The sequence below is a fragment of the Vidua macroura genome, chromosome 4, assembly GCF_024509145.1.
Source record: "Vidua macroura isolate BioBank_ID:100142 chromosome 4, ASM2450914v1, whole genome shotgun sequence".
Classification (NCBI taxonomy): Eukaryota; Metazoa; Chordata; class Aves; order Passeriformes; family Viduidae; genus Vidua; species Vidua macroura.
The window spans coordinates 27,439,215-27,460,416 of record NC_071574.1 but is presented as its reverse complement, the minus strand read 5'-3'; the positions used below and the strand labels follow the sequence as shown (position 1 = coordinate 27,460,416).

Genomic DNA, 21,202 nt, shown 5'->3' with positions numbered 1-21,202 from the left:
TGGTCTGTTGAAGGATGTAGGTCAGATAAGTCCCACTGTTTGTCAATATCCAGTGCCTGCTCTGACAATTCTGACTGTCTGAGGAAATCAGGGTGGAGATGGAGTGGCAGGAGTAGGGCACTCCTAAAATCCATCTTCTGCTGCTTCTCCTATCTCAGGAATGTAGGTTCCATTCACTAGTCAGTTATAGCAGCTAGCAGAAATCACAAAAGGGCCAAGTTTTAAATAAGAGAGAAATCAGAAAAAATACTGAAAAGGGTATTTTTGTCTTCTACTTTCCAGGAAAACATAATCCAGGTGGAAAACAGAATCCAGATCATCCAGGCTAAAGGATTAATACCCCAGTGAACAGCAACCAACCCAAGGGAGAAAGGGAGAAAAATGTAAGGAAAAATCCAAACTGACTGCTGGTAATGCAAATGCAGGGAGAATCCAACTTTGTGTTCACCATATGAAAAGGGTAGACCACATATTTAAACAAGCAGGCCAGCAAAACTGTATTTTTCTCAGTTTACTGTCAGAAATCCCTTTTCCACACATGGCAACCCAACCATACTGAGACACTGCAGTGATAACTTCTCCTGATCCCCTCACTGACCCCATGGCCACCACTGGCCACCTGTACCCCTGCACAGCATGAAGATCAAAAGGACATGGGTCTAAGAGCCCCCTCAGCCATGCTTAGCACTGGCACTGGGGCAGGACAATTCTCTTGCACAGCACAGTTTTCACCACATCTGCTGATGCTTCTGATGGGAGGCTGAGCACAGCGCCGAGCCTCCCCAGCCAGCAGCTAAGGAGGACAACAGGCTTAGATGAGGATGGACTTCAGTCTCCTGAGCACAGCTCAGACACCTGAGCTCACCCACTGTGACCTTGGATAAATCATTTAATCTCTTCTTTTGGCTCCTCTATCTGCAGAAAAAGGCCACTAATAAACACTCAGAGAGGATTTCTACGGATTAATTAGTTATAATTTGCTGAAAGCTTGGAAGATGGAGAGTGCTGAGTGGCAGTATTATCCTTATAACAGTGACATTTTTCCAATTTCCTATCATTAATATTACATTTACAGTCACAGGCCATGTGCATTACACTTTATACTCCTCATATTGTGAACTGACCCAATAAAAGGGAGGATGAGGGAGGGAACTTAATTGCATCCCTGAAATGAATGTTTCATTTCTGACAAGCTGAGGAAAACTCACCGGACAGAATTTCTGAGGAAACGAACACCTCCACCATCATAGTCACATGATCCAATATGGGAAATCTCTTTTCCGTGGTCATGCTGGATCCAGTAGAGCCTTGTGTCAACCAAATCTAGTGAGATGGTCTTTATTTTTTCTGTAGTTTTAAAAATATTTATCATATCACTTCCACTGAGGGACACTCGGTGTATGCTGGAAACTGTACCATCTGAAGACAAAAACAACAGCCTGCAGGCAAGAGGGGCATGTTTAAAAACCAACACAAAGCAAAAAAACCCACAACAAACAAACCCTACATTTTCAAAATCACATCACAGCTACATACTCTTTATTAAGTTATTTAGTTGCTTCTGTATACAAAATTTCTCAGTGTGATACTAGAACTACAAATACTTCTGGAGATACTAGAAACTAGTATTACTAGAGGTAGCAGCAATTTCCCTCAAGTAGGTCAAGCAGGAATCAGCCCAGCTTAACCACAAAGCACTATTGTCTGTCTCTCTACTTTGTTCAGCCGTGCAGTCAAGGAAACTGCAATTCCTTCTCAAATCTATGGGGAGCTCCTGCAAATTTGAGGAAAGGCAGGTCTGATGTCCAGACCCTAAAGCCCACTGAGATGGCAAAATTCCAAAGAGTATTAGCAATGCTACTATAATCAGAAGTTTGGTTTATGTTCAAATGTGGTAGGAATAGACACATGAACCTTAATATTAAATTAGTTGCACATGCTGCTGAGCAGCTTTACTGCAAATCAAAAGTGGCAACTAAGATATGTTCTTGCTAAACAAAACAGAAGCATTTCCAATTCTGCTTAAGCTTTTTTGGGGTTTTTTTTTTGCTGTTGGTTTTTTTTGTGTGTGTGTCGTTTTTTTGTTTGTTTGTTTGGGGTTTTTTTTGTTTTTTTCAATTTTTTTGCAATTTTTATGCAAGAGGTTTTTGGGTTTTTGTGTAAGGGGAAATTAGCATGGAGAGACCACTGTGGTAATTCATACTGGTATACCTTGAAGAGCCAGGTCTCTCATGTAAACATGGTTCTCCATGTAAATTACTTGAAGGTGAAAGAAGCATCTCTATGAAGGACAAACTACTAGTGATGCTAAGCAGCAGCAGTGGATTCAGAGCCACCATTCAGAGACGCTGATAAAGAAACAAGGGAAACAGCATCAAACTGTCAGTTTTGACCTTTTTTTTTTCAGAAAACATACCAATTTATGTTCTAAGTGTGCTGGGTCTGGAGCACAAGTGACTCCCAGCAGTTGCAGGCATCATTCCCTTTGTTTCTCCAATACTGCTTTCCTACCCAGAAACTTTGCTGAAAGAGGGTAGATTGAGATTGGATATTAGGAAGAAATTCTTTACTGTGAGGGTTGTGAGGCGCAGGAATAGGTTGCCCAGAGAAGTTGTAGATGCCTTACCCCTGGAATTGTTCAAGGCAGGTCAGATGGGACTTTGTGCAACCTGGTCTAGTGGAAGATGTCCTATCCAAGGTGAGTGGGTTGGAACTAGGTGACCTTTATGGTCTCTTCTAATCCATTTCTATGATTCCATGAAACCACAATCATACTACTTTACATATTTGGAGTCCATTTCAATGAAATTACTAACTCCTTTAAAATTACCTTTGTTCAGCATCAATGATAATCCTTGTGGGACGACCAACAGCTCTTAGAAGAACGCGGCGTTTCTTCCCATTCATGTCAGATGCTTCTATGGTTCCTTTCTGTCTGTTGGCCCAGAGAATGTCTTGATTTATCCAGTCAATAGCAAATCCTGAAATGCCTTTGTCTATGTAACACAGTCTCTGTAAACAAGAAAAAATGAGTTGACAAGAGGAATCCTAATAACTACTCTAAACTTGGCTTTCATTACAGGGAATAGAAGACCCAGATGGAACTTTCCAGTTCATTCCTTTGCCTGCTTCATTTTCTTTCTGACCTGTAGCTATTCCTCTTGCTTTCTCTTTCATCACTTTCATTTGTTCTTTGTGCTTATACGTACCCCCTCTGAGCTCAGTGACTCCCTGAAAAAAGAAACTATTCTGCACAAGAAATATACTGGATTAATATTTAGCTACAATTTTTTGCACTTGGCACACTACAAAGCACCCAGTTGGAAGTATCCTAACACACTGTTGCTGGACCCTGATCCCTTAAAAATCAGGGGAAAATACATGAGTGAAAACTCCACATAGGTAAATGATACTGGCAATCTCTCTCAAACAAAAGAACACTCTCACAGCAATAAAGTTCATCCAGAACAGCCTGTCTGCTCTTCTTAATCAGCCAGATGCAATGAACTGCACCATTTCTTTCTGAACAAAGAATAAAATGCTAATAGCATTTTTGCAACCATAGAAACCAATAAAAGGTTTGAGAAAAAAATGAGTATGAATTCAAGCACATTCTTCTCATAGCATTTGTGTCAGCTTGTGTTACGATAATCTTGAAGAAAACGTAATACCAGAGAATAATCAATAACTGATAGAAGCATTAAAGACTACAAAGCTTTAGTTTGTTTGAATTTCCTCTCCTGCATTTTTTACTCAATTCTCTCCTGCATTCACCTGATCCACAGAAAATACCATATGTACTGAATGTGAATGCCAGTAAAACAGCCTGGGCTCAGGATCAGAACTATTAAAAAAGCAAAAGTAAAGTGCTTATGTATGAACAGTAAAGGCAGAACTGTACCCTAGGAGCAGGTGGTTTCTACAGAGGGGTTTACACCTTTAACTAGGAGAATTCCAAAGAACTGATTACTTTACCTCTCGTTTTGTACCATTTAGATTAATTCTTTGAAGTAGTCGCCTTTCAGAGTCTACCCAATACACTTTCTCTTCTACATAATGAAAATCCATAAGTGTTGATGGGCCAGTATCAGAAACCAATCTTTCGTGATTTGTCCCTTCAGTGTCAATTCTAAAGATGGCATTTCCATGGCTAAAAAGCAGGAATGGTGCTGGGTCTGGTGTGGAGAAAACAAAATGAGACCAATTAATTGATAATAATTACATTTTTGCTGCATTAAATTCCCATCAGTCGCATACTCGTCAAAGAGGAAGTTCAAGATTTAGATGTCTCGTTTCTTAATGGCAACTTTCTAGGTGTATCACAGACAACCAGTAATATATAAATGTAGTGGTCCTTTCACATCCGATGCTGAAAATTATGGCAAAATCTGAGTTAGGAAACTGCAACGACAGTGGTTGTTACCACTTACCCCAAATCCTACAGCCCAGTCAGAGGTCAGAACAATTGCTGCATGCTTGCCAACTGAGGCTGAAAGAAGTTTGCCATAGATGTGCCTCCAAGTTGAAGATCACTCAAACTATTGTGCTTTAGCAAGAATTTATCACAGAGAGGTAGTCTGGAACCTTCCTTTAACTATACAAATAGGGAAATTAAAGATCCCAAGACAGGAAAAAGGAAGAAACTGAAGATTGGGGAGGTTTCTTGTGCTGCAGAAGGCTGAAGGAAAACAAAAGACCCGTACTTAAAACTCTGACAGCTCAAAAGCAACAACTTCTTCCAGACAAAATCTCTATTTGTAATGAGCAAAGGGTAAGAGTATAACAGTAACTTAACATATTTTATGTTATGTTATTATTTTATCCACTTATGCCCCATACTCCAGAAAACCAATTAAGGCTGAAAATGATGAGCAGCTAGGATGATTCCAATAGCCTTGGTGCAACCTTAAAACAAGGTTATAAGTATGGAAGTACAATTGGTATGGCATAAACTGATCCAGTTTTATCAAGTCTTCTTTGTTATTTTTAGGGTATCACTGTAGAGCACAATAAAGATTGTACAAGGAACCTTAACTACCTTTCCAAACCACATGGATTTTCATTCAGGCTCTCTGTCAAGTGCATATAGCAAAGCAGTTCTTATGTAACCAACACATTTTAACTTTCATTTTGAAAATAAACATGGGTATGTTGTTTGCTATTTTGTTTGTTCATATATATACAAATATTTGTGGGCATTGATTCTATTCTTTAATTTACTACTAAAAAACCATACAAAACATAAATCCCATTGTGTCAGTAATGTTGGAATTTTAGAACGTAGTTGCCTGAAACAACAGATACTGGCATACAAGTAGTCCTTAACCTGACTGACTTTGAAATGCAATTATTGCTATAGATCCAACAGAATGACAGTCTTCAAGCCTCTGAAATCAATTGCTGAATTATTCCACAACGAAGAAGCAACTCTATTTATTTGGAATAGATGCCATCAAAGATGCACTACCACCAGTTTTCTTACACATACACTTTTGAAAATTAAACTGGTTTTATTGACAAGGTTCACATCTTTTTTTAACTAAATATCTTTACCATTAGCATGAAAACCGAGGCTTTAAACTCAACAAAAAGCTCTTCTACAAAATTGAGACAGATGCTTCACCTTCATAGTTGCAAGGATGTTTAATTCTCCTTTCAAAGCAGAGGAAAGAGACAAATTTTGATTTCTCCAAGTGAAGAAAGTTCTAATGAGCATCCAAGATGTAATTTTGTCTTGTTCACAGGGAAGATGGTCAGTACACTTTTTCTATGTTAGCAGAATGTTTTGTATATCAATTTTTAAAGCTATCACCTAATTATAGCAGCTGCTTACGAGATTTTAATTACTTTCTTTTCCTGCTGCTACTTGAACTGACCAACCCCATATTTGAACAATGAAGACTTGCTTCATGTGAATGTTAAATGAAAGCTGAAGAGTGGCCAGGGTGATTTATTTAAGGGATTTGACAGCTACTGCCTGCAGTTTTGCCAATTAGTTGACCAAGAATATTTATACACTTTGGTTTTGTCCTTTTCACTCTCTGAATTCTCTTCCAGGAACCTGTGAATGAGGGCTCCACATGGAACAAGAACTGAACAAATCTAACTTTTGCTACAGAGGCGCCAGTCAGATTTAGGACTCAATTTTATCAGGGGTTTAATTAACAGGTAAACCATATCTGCACCAAAGATCTTCCTGTCTTTATAACATGAGGGTATTTCACCTGGTGTATCCCCCACAGAAGGGTTTATACCTGACTTAAGGGAGGTCCTTATCCATCACAGTAGCTCCATCTGTCACTTTCTGCTGTTACTATAAATGTTAGTAATAGCATGTTAAAAAGTTGAAGTACTCCAATATGAAGGAAAGATTGTTCTTTGAAAGATACCTGTGCACAAATATCACTGGGAAACAACACGCTGGTTTTCACTTCAGTTCAGAAGTGGAGAGCTTGCAAAGGAATTATGGATGTTTAGGCAGGACCACAAAAAATCCAGTTTGGGTCTTTGTGAGTTACATGTTGCTGATAATTATGATGATTCTAGGGCCTGGACTAAAATAATTGTGTTGATGACAGTTTGGGAGCTCTACAGAATAATTTTGGTTATGTTCGCGATCCCAAAATCGACACAGGTACTCAAGTACAGCTCCCACTTCTCAGGTCAGAAACGTGCCTTGTCACATCCCATCTCTGCATTAGCAAGATAGTCACAGGTAAACAGCCAAAAAATAGAAAACTTTGGGTCCTGGATCAGAAGGGAGCTATGGTGTATCCGAGACAGGAACCAAAGCCAAGCATTCAGGAAGTCAAAGTGGAGAGGTAAGAGATGAACTTCAGAGCGCTCCCACCACATAATCTAGATGCAATATAGGATTAAGCTAATCAGTAAAATCCAACTAATTTTTTTTCCCTGGGTAGCAGTAGTTGAGGACAAAATGAGGCTTAATCAAAGGCTGTAACTGCAAATATTTTCCTCTTAGAAGAGCTAAAATCTTGTAAATTTAAATGCATCTCCCACATTTAAATATCAATTTATATACTCATGTCAGAGGAAGGGAGAGAAATAACTCACAGGAGCACTCATGTTTAAACTGCCAATGGATGAAAGCAAAAATAAGGGCTTCCTGCTTCTAATCTTACAGCACTGTCCCTAGAACCTAAACATACTGGGAAGACAACAAGGCCAACAGACTGAAAGCAGCCAAGGTAGCAGAATCTTGTGTACTGCCATGACTTCTTGGAAGTAAGGATGGGATAAGAAAGTCTACAGTTTTAAACTGGCAAAGAGGGCAAACAGGAAGTAATTGTTAAGTTTAGTGGTTTGTTTTCATATGTTCATTCATCTTTCCACCACCAGAGTTTACATTCTTCACCATCATTCTTCTGTGGCATCCACTTTTGGCCTTGCCAATTACCCACACAGTAGCAGAAGCTTTTTTTTTGTCAGCAAACCAGAGAACCCCAGTCACTGACCAGTAGGGACCAGCAGGCCTGGTTCACTTTGAAAAGGAATGCTAACTGAATCTCTAAAGCCCTTTTTCAGTTATCAAAAAAGAAAATGTCCTTACCATTCACATAGCAAGACTGCTTGTCAACACCCAAGGAGTAGCCAGGCAAACAGGAGCAGATGTACGACCCTGGAATATTGATACAGGTTTGGCCACAGGTTCCCAAACCACCTTCAAGGCACTCATCAATATCTGAAATAGGTATTTGAAAAAAATCAGGAAAATTCAGCTAGCAAAAGCAGTAAAGAACAAGGAGAAAGAATACCTTTGACAAACTTATCTAATAATAAATTGTCACAAAATTTAATATCCCATCATTAAAAAATGGAATGAGAATGGCTGTGGAGGAACCAATCCTTCATGCATTGGTTTCAAAATTATTGGGGGGTGGGTAATTTATCATTTTCACATTCACAGTGATTTTGGAGGGTGTTGGGTTTTTATTTTGGGTTTTTTTTGACTGTCAAGGGAAATTATCCTTCTCCCTGGTGTCTGAGCACTGGTCTCTACTTGGTCAAACACAGGGAACAGACTTGTCTTGATTTGTGTTATTATTTGCTATACAAATGCAGCTTGCAGCTGCTTGCTTCTATCTTTGTCCCTTTTTCAACAGTAATAATTTTGCCAACAAATTAACAGACTTTGCAAAACAAAAGCAGAAAACAGACTGTCACAACACTGAGCTCAACATTGAACTCATTTTTGTTTGAGTCAAATTTCAAAAGACATACAAAACACTAAAATTCCCACTGTATTCTGTCAGACACAAGCCCAAACCAAGGCACTTAGCAAATTAATTAGAAACTAGAATTTTAACTGGTAGGTTAGGCTAGAACCTTTAGGAATTGAAAGATATTTGAAGTATTTGTGTTGTTTTATCAGGGCTTGAAGAAGTGGCTATTAAGAAAGTCCTAATCAAAGGAATCTATTTTAAAAAAAGATTACCACTGAGGACTGTAGTTTATACTAAGGGGAAAAGAAATCCACAGTACCATGGATAATTGTCCCACAAAACTGAGATAAGTTTTACTTCCTGTTGAAAACAAACACATCTAATATTAACTTCCCAAGGTACTTGACGTCTGACAGCACCATATGCTGCTATATTTATTGTATATTTTCCTTCTTCAACTACTGTGTGATGGTTGCTCTAAGGAGCAGCTATTTTCTTGCCCAAATTCTCATTGATATCGGTGGCTTTTGTTCTGTACTTTACCATGTGACTCAGCACATGCAGGAATAAAGGAATCAACACATTTTGTTTTAAATAGATACATTTAAATAAGTGGGATTGTGAATTCACAACCAAAACTAGGTCTGTGAGTGTTATGTGAGAATTCCCTTAAAGAATGGCACCTTGGTTACAAGGAACAGCAATTTAACCAACTCACAAAAGACTTTGAAAGAAATTTTCTCAGCAACTCAGGGAGACCTAAACAAGCAGATCACTGATACCCTGTGGCTCTGCAAACCCGTTTCCTTAGCTGCTTTAAGAAACTATTAAAAAGAAGTGTTCAAAGGGTTTTCTTCCATGCCCAAGTATCAAAGGTGTTCAAAAAGAATGTCAATGCTTTTCAGACACCTAATGTGTCTGTACCAAGTAGGGAAAGCTTCCATATTATTTACAGAGTTTTCCCACAAGTTTGTGCTCCGAAGAGCAGAAGATGAACTCATTTGACAACATATGAAATGTAATCAGCACGTGCAACTGATTCCTGTTTGATTACAAAGATAAACAGAAGTGTTTTCAGCAATGTAATTCCACAAAGTACTCTAATTCTAACCCACAATTTTCTCCAAACAATCAGCTTTCAGGAGCATATTTTCCCACATGTTGTAGGATTGTACATTCCATTCTCCACGGCATTAAAAGAGAAACTCTTCCAAATCCCCTCTAGGAAGGTTTGATGGGCTTATAAGTGTGTTAATGTGCTACAGACACCATGGGCCCCAGGTCACCACTAAAACTAGATACTCCTGGCAAACACTGCCTGGATGTCACTGAAGCTAAAGGGCTCTTCAATAGCCCAAGGGGGAGAGCTTTGAGGACTTCAGCTCCTTGTCCAGCTGCTGTCAGTGTCAAACATGAACGCTGTTTGCCACTCTTTCTCTGATGCACTGCTTATTAAATCAAGGAACTGACTAAGCTGGACACTTGACATGATCCAGCCACCAGCACCACAGCAGGTGTGAGAATGCTGATAATGTAGTTTAAGTTTGTCAATAACTTTTATGACAGTAATAGCTTTCTAAATGAGCCTGAAGTTATTTCTGTGGAAATTACAAGTATGGGTGAAAAAGGCAAACGTGTAGATATAGGATTGCTAAAGAGAGAGGTTGTTTGATTAAGCAATGTGAAGCTTAATCTCATAAGCCATTATTCAATCACAATAAAGAACACATTAACTAAGAGTAAAAAAAATAGGCCTGGCCTATAGATTGGATCTGAAAGATTGCTTTCTCTGAGAAGGATTTGTGTTCATAATGGACAAAAAGCTGACCTCTTAGCATGTTACTGGGCAAGAAAATTCAAATCACAACACAAATAAACACAGGAGAAATTAATGACTGTGAGGGAAAAAAAGTGCTTTTCTATATGGCAGTAGTCAGACTATATTGGCATGCTGTTGTAAATGCAGGTGAACCCGGTGGGAAGAAATGATGATGTCTGACTCCAGTTAAGAAGGCTGAATGATTTTTTTATTATAACTATACTATAATACATTAATATACTATTTAAAGGAGATACTAAAATGAGATACTTACTTTTTCAACCTACCATATCTAACACAACTCATGACCTTCTCGCGGGAGTCCAGACACAGGTGGATCTGATTGGCCATCAGGCCCAAACAATCCACCATGATCCAACTAAGCGATCACTCCAGGTAAACAATTCTCCAAACACATTCCACAAGAGAAAAACAAGGAGCAGAAATAGAAATTGTTTTCTCTTTCTTTCTCTTTGTGAATCTCTATGAAAAATCCTGAGCGAGAGAGAAATGTGTTTGCCACAGCATGCTGTTTGTATTTCTCTGATAAAGGTTGTTAAAGGATCATGAAAAATTAGACACTGTATACAACAAGGATAGAAAGCCTGATTTAAAGCTAAAGAAAAGTGCCTTTCTGTGAGAAATTCAAGAGCTCAGAATGCTTAAATTATCAGAAAGAAGTTTGGAAGAAGGATTAAGCACCACAAATTAACTTCTTCACAAAGAAAAATGTAGCAGATTTTCTAAAAGACACTATAATCTCGTTCAGGAACAATTTATCAAGCAGTGATAGCTGAGAACTAAAGCCAGGGAATTCACATCCAGACATTAAATTCACATTTTAACAGGAAGGGTGAATCACTAAGGGAACTAGCTATGAGGGAAAACCCTGAAGGTAGTGAATATTCTAAATCAAGGTCAGACTGGGAAGACTTGCTTTACGAAATACATGTTACTGAGCAACAGATCAAGGTAAAAGGACAATGACCCTTTATTTCTAGGGGGGATTTTCCAGATTTATATGAGTGTACAAAACTGACTGCCCAAGAATGAGAACACTGATTGATCAGGCTACAGGAATTTACACTCTTTCCCAAGTAAATGGGAAGAGAAGATTTCAGGTTTATCAGCCTGTCCATTTTCATCACCACCAAAATTCACACAGTAAAAGCAAATCCCACACATACTGAAAAGTAAGCCGTGACTCCAGCTGAAGAATGGCTCTCATGGAAGGAGAGCTGCCCAATAAAAGAGCACAGGGCCACAGGCAGCTCAGCCACTGGACAGTGCCCTTCCAGTGGTAACTGGGAAGAGCCAAGAGACACAGTGTTATTGTGGAACAGGCCACAGCTGTGAATGTTTAGCTTTTATGGCTTTAACAATGGAAGAGGATCCTATGCTTAACACCCTCTCTTCATTGTTTAAAGTACAAAAAAAAAATCTAACCAAAAAACCCAAACTGAACTAACCAATAACCAGTCAAACCACCAACCAATCAACCAAAGCAAAATAAACAAAAAAAGGTTGGTTTTTAAGGTTTAGGAGAACTCAATCATAAAACCATCCATCAGGTGTAATTAGCAGTGCCTTCATCCGCACTTTTAGAGCCAAAGGAGAGCATGGAGTTGCATCCTGTTGAAGCTGTTTTACGTGTCCTGGCAACCATATCCCCCAGTGGGAACTTTACCCTGTGAAAGAAATCGGCTTAGTGAACACAAAAGCTGTCTGCAGTGCCCTGACAGCCAGCCCTGAAAGGAAGAATGAGTTTCTGCTTAGTTCTCAAAGACTTCTTTATGCAAAAAATGCCTTGAGAATCAGCAAAAACGATGAATCATGTCATCACGATGTTGGCAGCTCTCAAAGACTTTGCATACAAATATACTACTTTATTGAGAGTCCTGAGAAAGGCTCTGGTTGCAGAAGGTTGAAGTATTAGTATGCCTGGCAAGAACACAGAGAAACCACAGTGAGCCAGAACTTGAATTTCATTATGGCCCCAAATACATATGTTATATACATAAAGTATACGGGCAGATACATACACTCAAATAACCTCATGCAAATCTAGTTCCTGGTGAGTTGGACTCATGATTAATTCAATCCGCTGTATCCAACCACCACCATAATCTTTTCAACAAGGCCGAACATGAACATTCATCTGGGTGACAAAGAAAGCAGCCCATCTCTTTCATCTATTGTGATTAAAGCATCCAGCTCCAAGAACAGAAGATAGTTAGAAATGGAAGAAGACACTCCAGCTATCAGCAGGTCAAAATGGAACAGATTATGCACAGTTCAGTATCTTTTATGTCCAATTTTAAATGAGGCTTAAAATACAACCTGATCACTCACAATTTTTGAGAGGGTAGAGGTTGTAAAATGCTCATGTACGATGGTGAGAAATACAATATGAACACAATGAGGGCATTACAACTCCTGGTGTCTTGCAGCCCAGAGATGATCATGTCACAGATATGACAGCAAGTGAGAACATATGATTTATCAAGTATAAAGTCAAAAAAAAGTTGTAGGCATCTTGTACAGAAAGAGCAAAAAATCCCCAGGAACAACCCCTTTTTTTTTTTTTTTTTTTTTTTTTTTTTTTTTTTTTTTTTTTTCCTTTCTGGACTCCAATCTCAAGTGTTTGTTCACTAGAATGGAAAAAAAATCTACCTTTAAATAAATTCTATGTGAAATAAAGTCTCTGTATAAATTAGTAGCTACAAAATACACCTCTACTTCCCAGATCATGCAAATTCCAACATATTATTACTTTCAAAGATGGAGGCCATCATCAAATACTGTCATCCAGCTCCCTTTAAAATCAGATTTCAAATTCAGTACTAAAAAGTTGTCAGGTGGTTTTTTTTTTTAGAACAGAATATGAAATTAGTAACTGCTATTTTACACTGGGCAAAACAATGACTTTTTTAATATTAGTCACTGGGTCAGGAGCCTGCCCCTTAGCCCTCTTTAGTATTAGGTGTCATGTGATGTGTGATGCCATTTCTGTCTTTTCTTGTAACATATTTACCTCTTTCCTATTTTGATCCAAGTTTTTACAGCTGAAGATAGTATTTCTCCACATTCAGCTGGATCCAGCTGAATGTGAATCTTCTCATTAATTGGTCTGTGGTTCAGACCCATGTTCAAGAATTCCTGACTGCTATTTGGTAAAAATATTTACAAGCTCCTTTCTCCAATTCCGTATAATAAGAAGTGAGCTAGCTGGAAGACAGCTACTGAAAACAAGGAAAAAACACACCTCCACTGCAGCTCTTCTGAAATACAGAGGGAAGCAGAGGCATCTTATCAGGTTTATCCCCGTCATGACAGGGGTATGGAACAGTTGCCCATTTCATTGGCTCTTACTGCTCCTTATGAGATGTTTGCATAGAAGGAAAGGAGAGTTTAAAAAGTTTTGGCATTTCATATTTCTCAGAATACACACAAGAAGTTTTAACAGCTTGTCTTCAGAAGTATGGAGTGAAGTGAAGACAGGATTTAGATAATTAGGGAAATTTAAAGATGTAAAACAAAAAGTAATAACTTAATGTTCCTCATCTCTATGGTAGGAGAGAGGTGAACAGGAAGAAAGAAAAGAGTAAAGCTTGACACACAGAAGGAAGCAGCTGACCAGAAGAGCTGACCTAGATAGCTGCAGTTGTCACCTTCAATTGCAGGCTGTAGCTCTGTAGGAATGAGCAGCATGTTACCCCTGTAGAAGTGACAAGGGCTCAGCAGTTAATGTCAGAATTTGGTAGAGATGTGCTGAGTTTAAGAACCTATGATTAGTCAAAACTTCAATAATATGGGTTTTGTTTTGCCTTCTTCCAAGATTTTTTTACAATACTGTTGGGTATCTTAAAAATTATTATCTTTCTTCATTTTTCAAACTTACACAGTATTTAAAGCCAGCCCTGAAACCAAAGTACGCTTCCAGTCTTGCAGTACCCAGAAGATAATATATTTGCCTAGGGTAGCCCCAGACTAACAGACATTAATATCTACTCTAAAATTAATAATGCAAGAGGCTTCTCTAGGGCCTTTCTCAGACAAACATGTGGAAAACATTTTCAGTCTTGAATAGGGAAAGCATCTATGCACCATGAGAGAATAAAAAATGCTGTTGTTAACATGGTTCTTCAGAAGGGCACAAGGCAACTGATTCCAGCAGGCATAGGCACATCCTCTGGTACACTGTGTTATGCTTACATCTGGGACCAGCTATGCATATATTTTTTTCTTTGTCGCAATAATAGTACCTTTGTAGGCCAGATTAATTTTTTGCAGAGGTAGAAAGTTCTGTGTTTCCATTGGGGTCCACAAAACAGGAGTTATTGAAGGTGACTGATCCACAGTCCTCATAGCATCTTAAAATAAGCTATTAATTCAAGATGGCATGTCAAAAATTGCACAAGTGCTTCCAATTGTACCGCAACATGTCAATATCTTTATGCGTTCATTCATCAGACTAGTTTTGCTCTGACCTTGTGATTTCTTCTCCCATACTTTCTTTCCTATAAGCCTTGCTGGTTTGGGACAAACAATGCTTCAGAAAGGCCCCTTCTCTCTTGTCATAAAAAGTCAGGATTCAAAAAATCTCTCTTAAAATAACTGTATAAAATTATGTGAGACATTTAGGGTTAGATTTCATCATACTTCCACAGGATGAGGAGGGCTTTGATCTTTGAGTATCTGTAGAAATTAAAGGAACTAACCAAGGAGTGAGCTATTTAGCAATGTAAGAAGATGACCTAGACCTTTGTCTTAAGCCGCAGTGTGGAAAACAGATCTAGAAAAGCCTACACACATTCTGGCAAGTATCACTTGTAACAGTTCACTAACAAAGAGCAGACACCTTCTCAGTTCAGGGGAATCCTTATGGCTGGCAGGTTGCCACCACAGCCTCAGATGATTACGAACATTTTGCAATTGGTGTATCTATTACAGTTTGCTAAGAATGGTGGCCAAGCCACAATTCAGCTTGCTGTCATTGTTCACAGTTCAGTGGTATGAATCACATCTCCCACTCACCACTTTTATCTCCAGTATTACCTTCAAAGCCTGCCTCCAGCTTCCTGCCACTTGCTTCCACTGCACCCTCTGTCTCACATAATTACTGAACTAGAATCTCACACGTCCGGTCTTCTGCTCAGAGCACCAATTGTGTGTCCAGGACACGGAGGAAAGAGAAAGGGAAATCCTTTACACCAAAGCATCCTGCAGTCCTACATTTCATGTCAAAATTTCACCTTTGCTTAATCCCCTGCAATCCAGTGGCCTGTAAGTGGAAAATTACCATAATGCATCTCATTTTTCACTTACTCTGTGTCATATGGAATTGCTGAGAGTATGTCACAGTAACATCAACTCTTATGCAGGAGATTTCTTCTGCTGCTATTTCTTGGAGAGTTTGCTGAGCTATTGGCCAATCTGTTTCAGTGCTAGAGTTCTTCATTTATACAGCAGGTAATTTTCAACAGAAGAGACTTTATGCGGAGCAGGTTATGTCTTCATTAATGGAAGAGCAATATGAGTCAATGTGCAAAATATGTCTACTGGGGAAAAAAAAGCCTTTGCAGCCTTTTACATATTAATATTTAGAGTGGGTTTTTGACTCATTGAACAGTAGCCAAGCAATTCCCTTCTTCTCAATAGGATTCTCCCATTATACACAAGCTCTTAACTGGGAAACCCAGTAATGCAGAAGCCATAGCTAATGGACATCCTAATAAACTCTTGGAAGCTAAGTACATGCTAGCAAATGGTATGGATCTATAGGAAAGGCTGTGTAAACAGCAACAGCTGCTAAGGATATGGCACACCCACTGCATGTATTTCAGCCTGAGCTTACAGAGAACCAGGCCTAGGCTGGTTGGTCCCATGGACCAAATGGCCACCAACAGCAGAGAGGGAAGATGATTCCTACAGGGACATCCTCTGGTTTAAGTCTGCCTAAAGGGAGTCCAGTCTGTGCACCTTGAGAGTGCTTTTCAAGCTGAAGCGAACATAGTAAGAGGTGGCAATATGGAGATTAATTTCAGAAGTGTGCTTGTTGTTTGAACTGAAGCATCAGGGTAGGAGCACTCAAGGTGTGTTTAGCTCTCAGATAAACCTTCAGTCAGGTTCACAATTTGTACACATAAAAAATACCCAGTCCCTCTCCCCTCAATTTGACAGCATTTAACATGCAGGCTTCTATTTTGTGCTTACAAGATGGTATTTCTTAGCAGACAGCACAGAGGAAGCACCTGTTACTGCATCAGTAGAATCATGACAAGAACTGAATCAGAGCCTCTGAAGCCCAAGGAATCTAAGGCAAAAGCATTAACTCCAAGTATGAGGAGCTGCTTGAATCCTTTCAGAGCATTTCCTCATCTCCTAACTGCAAAGCTCACAACTTTATTGGCTCTGGATTTCGTGAAAAAACTGGACCTCATGGTAGCAGGGGAGGGAGAAGGGTTCTGTCTTCCTTTGTCTTACACTTCATAAATTGGAATCTGTTTTACGTGCTCCAAATCACTGGAGATTATTACAGGAATGTTAGTGTTGCACATTTCTCCCAGACCTCCCTACCACAGTATTAAGCACACCTGCTATTCATGAGATGCATTATTAGCATGAAAACACACATCTACCTGTAATAATGAGCATAGAAAAAATAGCTTTTAAAGTTATCTAGCCCACATCTAAATGAATACTAATACAGAATCATTAAAACAATCTTCAATATGTATACAGAAATATAAAAATACATCTGTACTCAAGCTTTACATATATTGAAGCATGAATACATGCATGCTCATGTACTGAAACTATGGAGACACTAAAGCTATGGCAAGGACTTTTGGTAACTGGAGAACAGTTCATATCTCTTAATGATCATATGAAAACCTATTCTGCTTTCTGATAGTTAAACCAACAGACAAGTGCTGATTTCTGAAAGAAAAAAAGGTTCTATTCATTTTGAAATGCAACAGATATTGAGAAGCTGTTTTACCAGATCTGCCAGTACAACACACAAGCAATCTGTAAAAAATCTTTTCAAAAATTATAAAGCTAAATTAAGAGAATATAAATGCAGTTTTTCTTTCTGGGAATGTTCAGCAACTTACCTACACAAGCAGAATTTTCAGGCTTTAATCTGTATCCATTAGGACAGTTCCAGTGCTGCAGAGCTGAGAGGCTGACAAAACCAATTTTAAAAACCACTGGCAAAAAAGCAACAAGGAAGAGAAACATAATCTTGAGGGGTTTTTTGAGCTGTCACTAGAGAAAAACTAGCTTGTATTCAGTCATATCCAGGACAAGATGAGCATGTGTAATCCCAAAAGTTTTCTGCAATCTGTCACTTTAGGCTCAGACATCTTATCACAATTTCAAGTTTTATCTTTGCCTTGCTTTTCTTGTCACTTTAGACCTTACTGTGTCTGACTACAACCTTGAAGAAATTCCTGGGAGATTTCTTCCCCACACACATCAGGGCTTTTTTTCTCTCTCTCTTTCGTTTTTTTTTTTTTTTTTTTTTCTCTTTTGAAAGCCAAGTATGAAATGCCTGACACTCTTGCCACAAATTTAACACAGCTCAAAAGCCATGCTCACAAGGATCTCTTCAAATTTCCTTGCAACAAAGCTGCTGTTTAAATCTTTAAAGCAGAGAATTCAGAAAACTCTTCAGCACAGCTCTCAGTGGAGTGCAGGGAGCAAAATCTCCAGGTACTGTCCCTCTCCGAAACGCAGTTGTTTTTTACATCCAGACTTGGATGGACTCCCCTTTTCTTTTTAAAGCTCTGCTTGCCCCACCTCTTCTCTTTTTAGTACCACTTGAGTGAACCCTGTGTTTGCACATAGTAATGTGGTCAGTTCCTTACTACAGGGAACTGAGCCAGCATGCAGATACCCAGCCACCCATAATAAATACAGTCTCTTTAGAAAAGCAACGCCTCCTGCTTGAGAAGTACCTGCAGCTTGCCAGCTAAGTTTTTTTCCACAGAGATTGTAGGCAAATTTATTCAATTCCTGTTCAGTCATGATTAGTTGCATTCCTCTTAATATCATCATGTGTTTTACAACCAGAAACAAATTTTGTCACCAAAACATTTCATGCAAAAATCAGGGGGGAAAATCCCTCTGGTTTCTCTGATATATTTTTACTGGAAATCCAAATCAGCTTTAGGTCAAGTTCAGATCCAGGGTTTGTGTTTGCAATTTTGAACTAAAACTCTCCCTCTCAGGTCTGAATTTGGCCCTTATGCATTTCCAGAAGAATATCTGTAGTCAGAGACTGGGGTAACACATTCTGAGCCTGCATCACCCAGAGATGTTGCAGACATTTATATGTACACTGATGCTGCACAAGGCTGATGCTGGGTGCAGTGCTCATTTACACCTGTTCCACTGAGGTATAAAAACTAGACAAATTCCAGATGCTCATAATTCTTCAGCATTGAAAAAAAACTCCTTTTTCCCAGTCCAGCCCAGACCAGCAAAGCTCTAAAGTACAAGCATAAGTTTGTGCTTCTAATATTTACTGAATTTTGAAAGTGCTGAGATTTAAGCATGCATTTAAATGGTTGACTGTGCCAGGCTTTGTTGAGCTGACTACTGTGAGGCAATCTGGTTCTGTCACTTTTTTTATTTCCTTTGATTTTTTAAAATTTTATTTCTGGAGTGTTGTGCTGGAATGAATACTAACACAACAGCTGGATAGAGCTGCAGCATCAGAAGGTACCTACAGCTGTAAAAGCTCTGTCTCTTGGAATTCTTCCTCTCCTCTCCTCTCCTCTCCTCTCCTCTCCTCTCCTCTCCTCTCCTCTCCTCAAATTTGTCCGAATCGATAAGAGTCCAGACTTGTACTGTCGGAAAACAGGATTAAAACCTGACTATAAATTGGGCCACTCTCCATTAAAAGTTAATTGTTTCCTGATGTTTCTGTCTGTGTGCAGGCACATTCCAGTCTCTCAGTCTTCACTGCTACAGCCACTGCAATTAAATCTAGACTGACAAATGGCAGCCACATTTCCATATACTCTGTTCAGAAGCCAGTCTTTATCCCACATGCTATGCTATAAAATACAATAACAGTAATGTAAATTATGCAGGACCAGACTCATGCCAAAGAGCATTTGCTTCTCCAAATAGTACCCAAGAATACAAAAGGGCAAACAATGTGAAAGCACAGTATAATGCCATCCCATGTAGGATTACAGGATCCTGCTCAGGAACTGTGGGATGTTCCACATGAACCTCTTTTACTAATTCTGCAGTCATCAATTCTTCCTCACACAATTTTCTTCACTGTTTAAGCTAGGAGCAAGCAACTGTAAGAGTTTAAAAGGAATGTGTCACTTCTTTGTGAGCAGCCACCAGCAGAATGTTTGCCAGACAGTGAGGGTGGTCGTCCCAGCACATCCCTGACCTCTTCCAGGGCAGACTCAGACAAACTTATTGAAGGAGACAAAGTGAATAAGCTCTCTCTTTCCTTTTAAAACCCAGAAACAATTTCTGTCTCACATTCTTTTTGTCTCTCATTTACACACATTGTCTTTTCTGAACATCTCCTTCAATCTTCCCCCACTGCTCCATTTCCACATTTGCCTTTACACAAAACACAGCACATCCCAGAATTTCATTTTTTTCCCCTCTAAATCAAATGTAAATGTAGAATTCTCTGGCATGTCAATACTCCAACAACTCTTTTTGAAGGAAGAGAACCCCTCACTTTAGCCAGGTAGAGACCCGGTAATAAAATTGTTCATTTTACCATCCTAGAAGTATAGGAATGGCTTAAAAACAGGAAGAAAAAACATCTTAATAGTGGAAATATTTTTTTTTTTACCCTTAAACCCCAAATTTAACTTGGACCAGAACTAGCTACCAAACCCACAGTATTATATGATGTGATCTAGGCCAAAGAAGGTAACTATCCATTTGGAAGTAGATAGAACCAATCACCTCCCCTTAAACAAACCAGAAAGTGCTCAATAAAGTATTAAATGCATCAGGCTGTGCCACACCTACACTTTTAAGACATATTCTTTTTCACCAAGTGGTTGAGCATACTGCTCACAATAATTCCTTTACACCTGAAGTCATTTAGCATTTCAGAAGTTGTTCAAATGAGTTTCTAAAAAGCCAACTATAGTGCTCACTTTCAGGTATTAAGTACAGCAATCTACATTAGTCTGGCACTCTTATGATAAATGAGACCAAAATAGTTCAACAGTCTAATTTGCAGGGGTCACTGCAGAATCAGTCCCAATGATCTTAAAATCATCCCCGTTCATCAAATGTGAAGAATTTAGTTGAATTTGACCTGCTGACTCAAGACATTTATGAACTAACAGCAAATAAATATTTTAACCCTTTCTCTTGAATTCTTACTATCTTTTTTGGCTTTGGAAGGCTTTTTTTACCAAAGTTGGGAAAGATCAGCTAGCAATTCAAATACAGGGGGGCTTCTAGGCAAACAGCTGCTCTAGTTCAAGGACAGTATATTCTGACTGTTTCTAAACTGTGGAGGAAACAGCCCTCCCTCAGCTTCCCATTGTATTAATAAACACATTGTTTAAATCATATATTGGCTTTTATTCCTTCTTTCTACACATTGCACTAGCTTGTCAGCAATCGGACTTTTTCTGTCAGCCTCTGAAAGGCTAATTCTGGCCTTAGGCATATTCCAATGTTGTTAAAGTTATATTTTATAATCAAAATAATCCAAATTACCACGAACACAGGTTAATTATTAAATATGAATTCACTGATGTATCATAGGAAATGTGTAGCAGCTATCTCTAGTACAAATAGCACAGAGCAGTGAGGAACATTCAGATCCCACAAAACAGATTGCAGAACCTCTCCAATGGCCCCAGAAAATCTGCCAGCCCCTGGGACAAGATGCTCACATGCGTGTCATTCTGTCAGGAAAGGTATTGCCACCAGAGAAGCAGCTGATTGACACAAGCAACTTTCGTGATGGTACTGGGGATTTCTCATAGTCTTCAGAAAAAAACACCCAACAATTGCCTAAGCTTGCCTTACACCTACTTGCTGAAGCCTGACCTGAGGGTCAGTGTGGGGCTAGCTGACTGATCACTGTATTTTCTCTGACAGGACAGTGCTTGATTCAGTACTGTTAATGTCATTTCAGCAGGTTCAGCCTGCATCATCCATAATTCTGACAAAAGGGACATTATGC

General features: G+C 39.0%; 1 protein-coding gene across 1 annotated transcript in view; it reads right to left on the bottom strand.

Annotated features, from left to right (window-relative positions):
• EGF (epidermal growth factor) overlaps nucleotides 1-17,534 on the bottom strand; it is a 58,179-nt gene extending 40,645 nt beyond the window's left edge. The window contains exons 1-5 of the mRNA XM_053976752.1: nucleotides 17,121-17,534; nucleotides 7,571-7,702; nucleotides 3,976-4,175; nucleotides 2,831-3,012; nucleotides 1,209-1,439 (exon numbers count right to left, since the gene is read on the bottom strand). Coding sequence (XP_053832727.1) covers nucleotides 1,209-1,439; nucleotides 2,831-3,012; nucleotides 3,976-4,175; nucleotides 7,571-7,702; nucleotides 17,121-17,247 — 872 coding nt within the window. The 5' untranslated portion in view covers nucleotides 17,248-17,534. The remainder of the gene's footprint in view (nucleotides 1-1,208; nucleotides 1,440-2,830; nucleotides 3,013-3,975; nucleotides 4,176-7,570; nucleotides 7,703-17,120) is intronic.
• Between the last annotated feature and the right edge of the window lie 3,668 nt (nucleotides 17,535-21,202).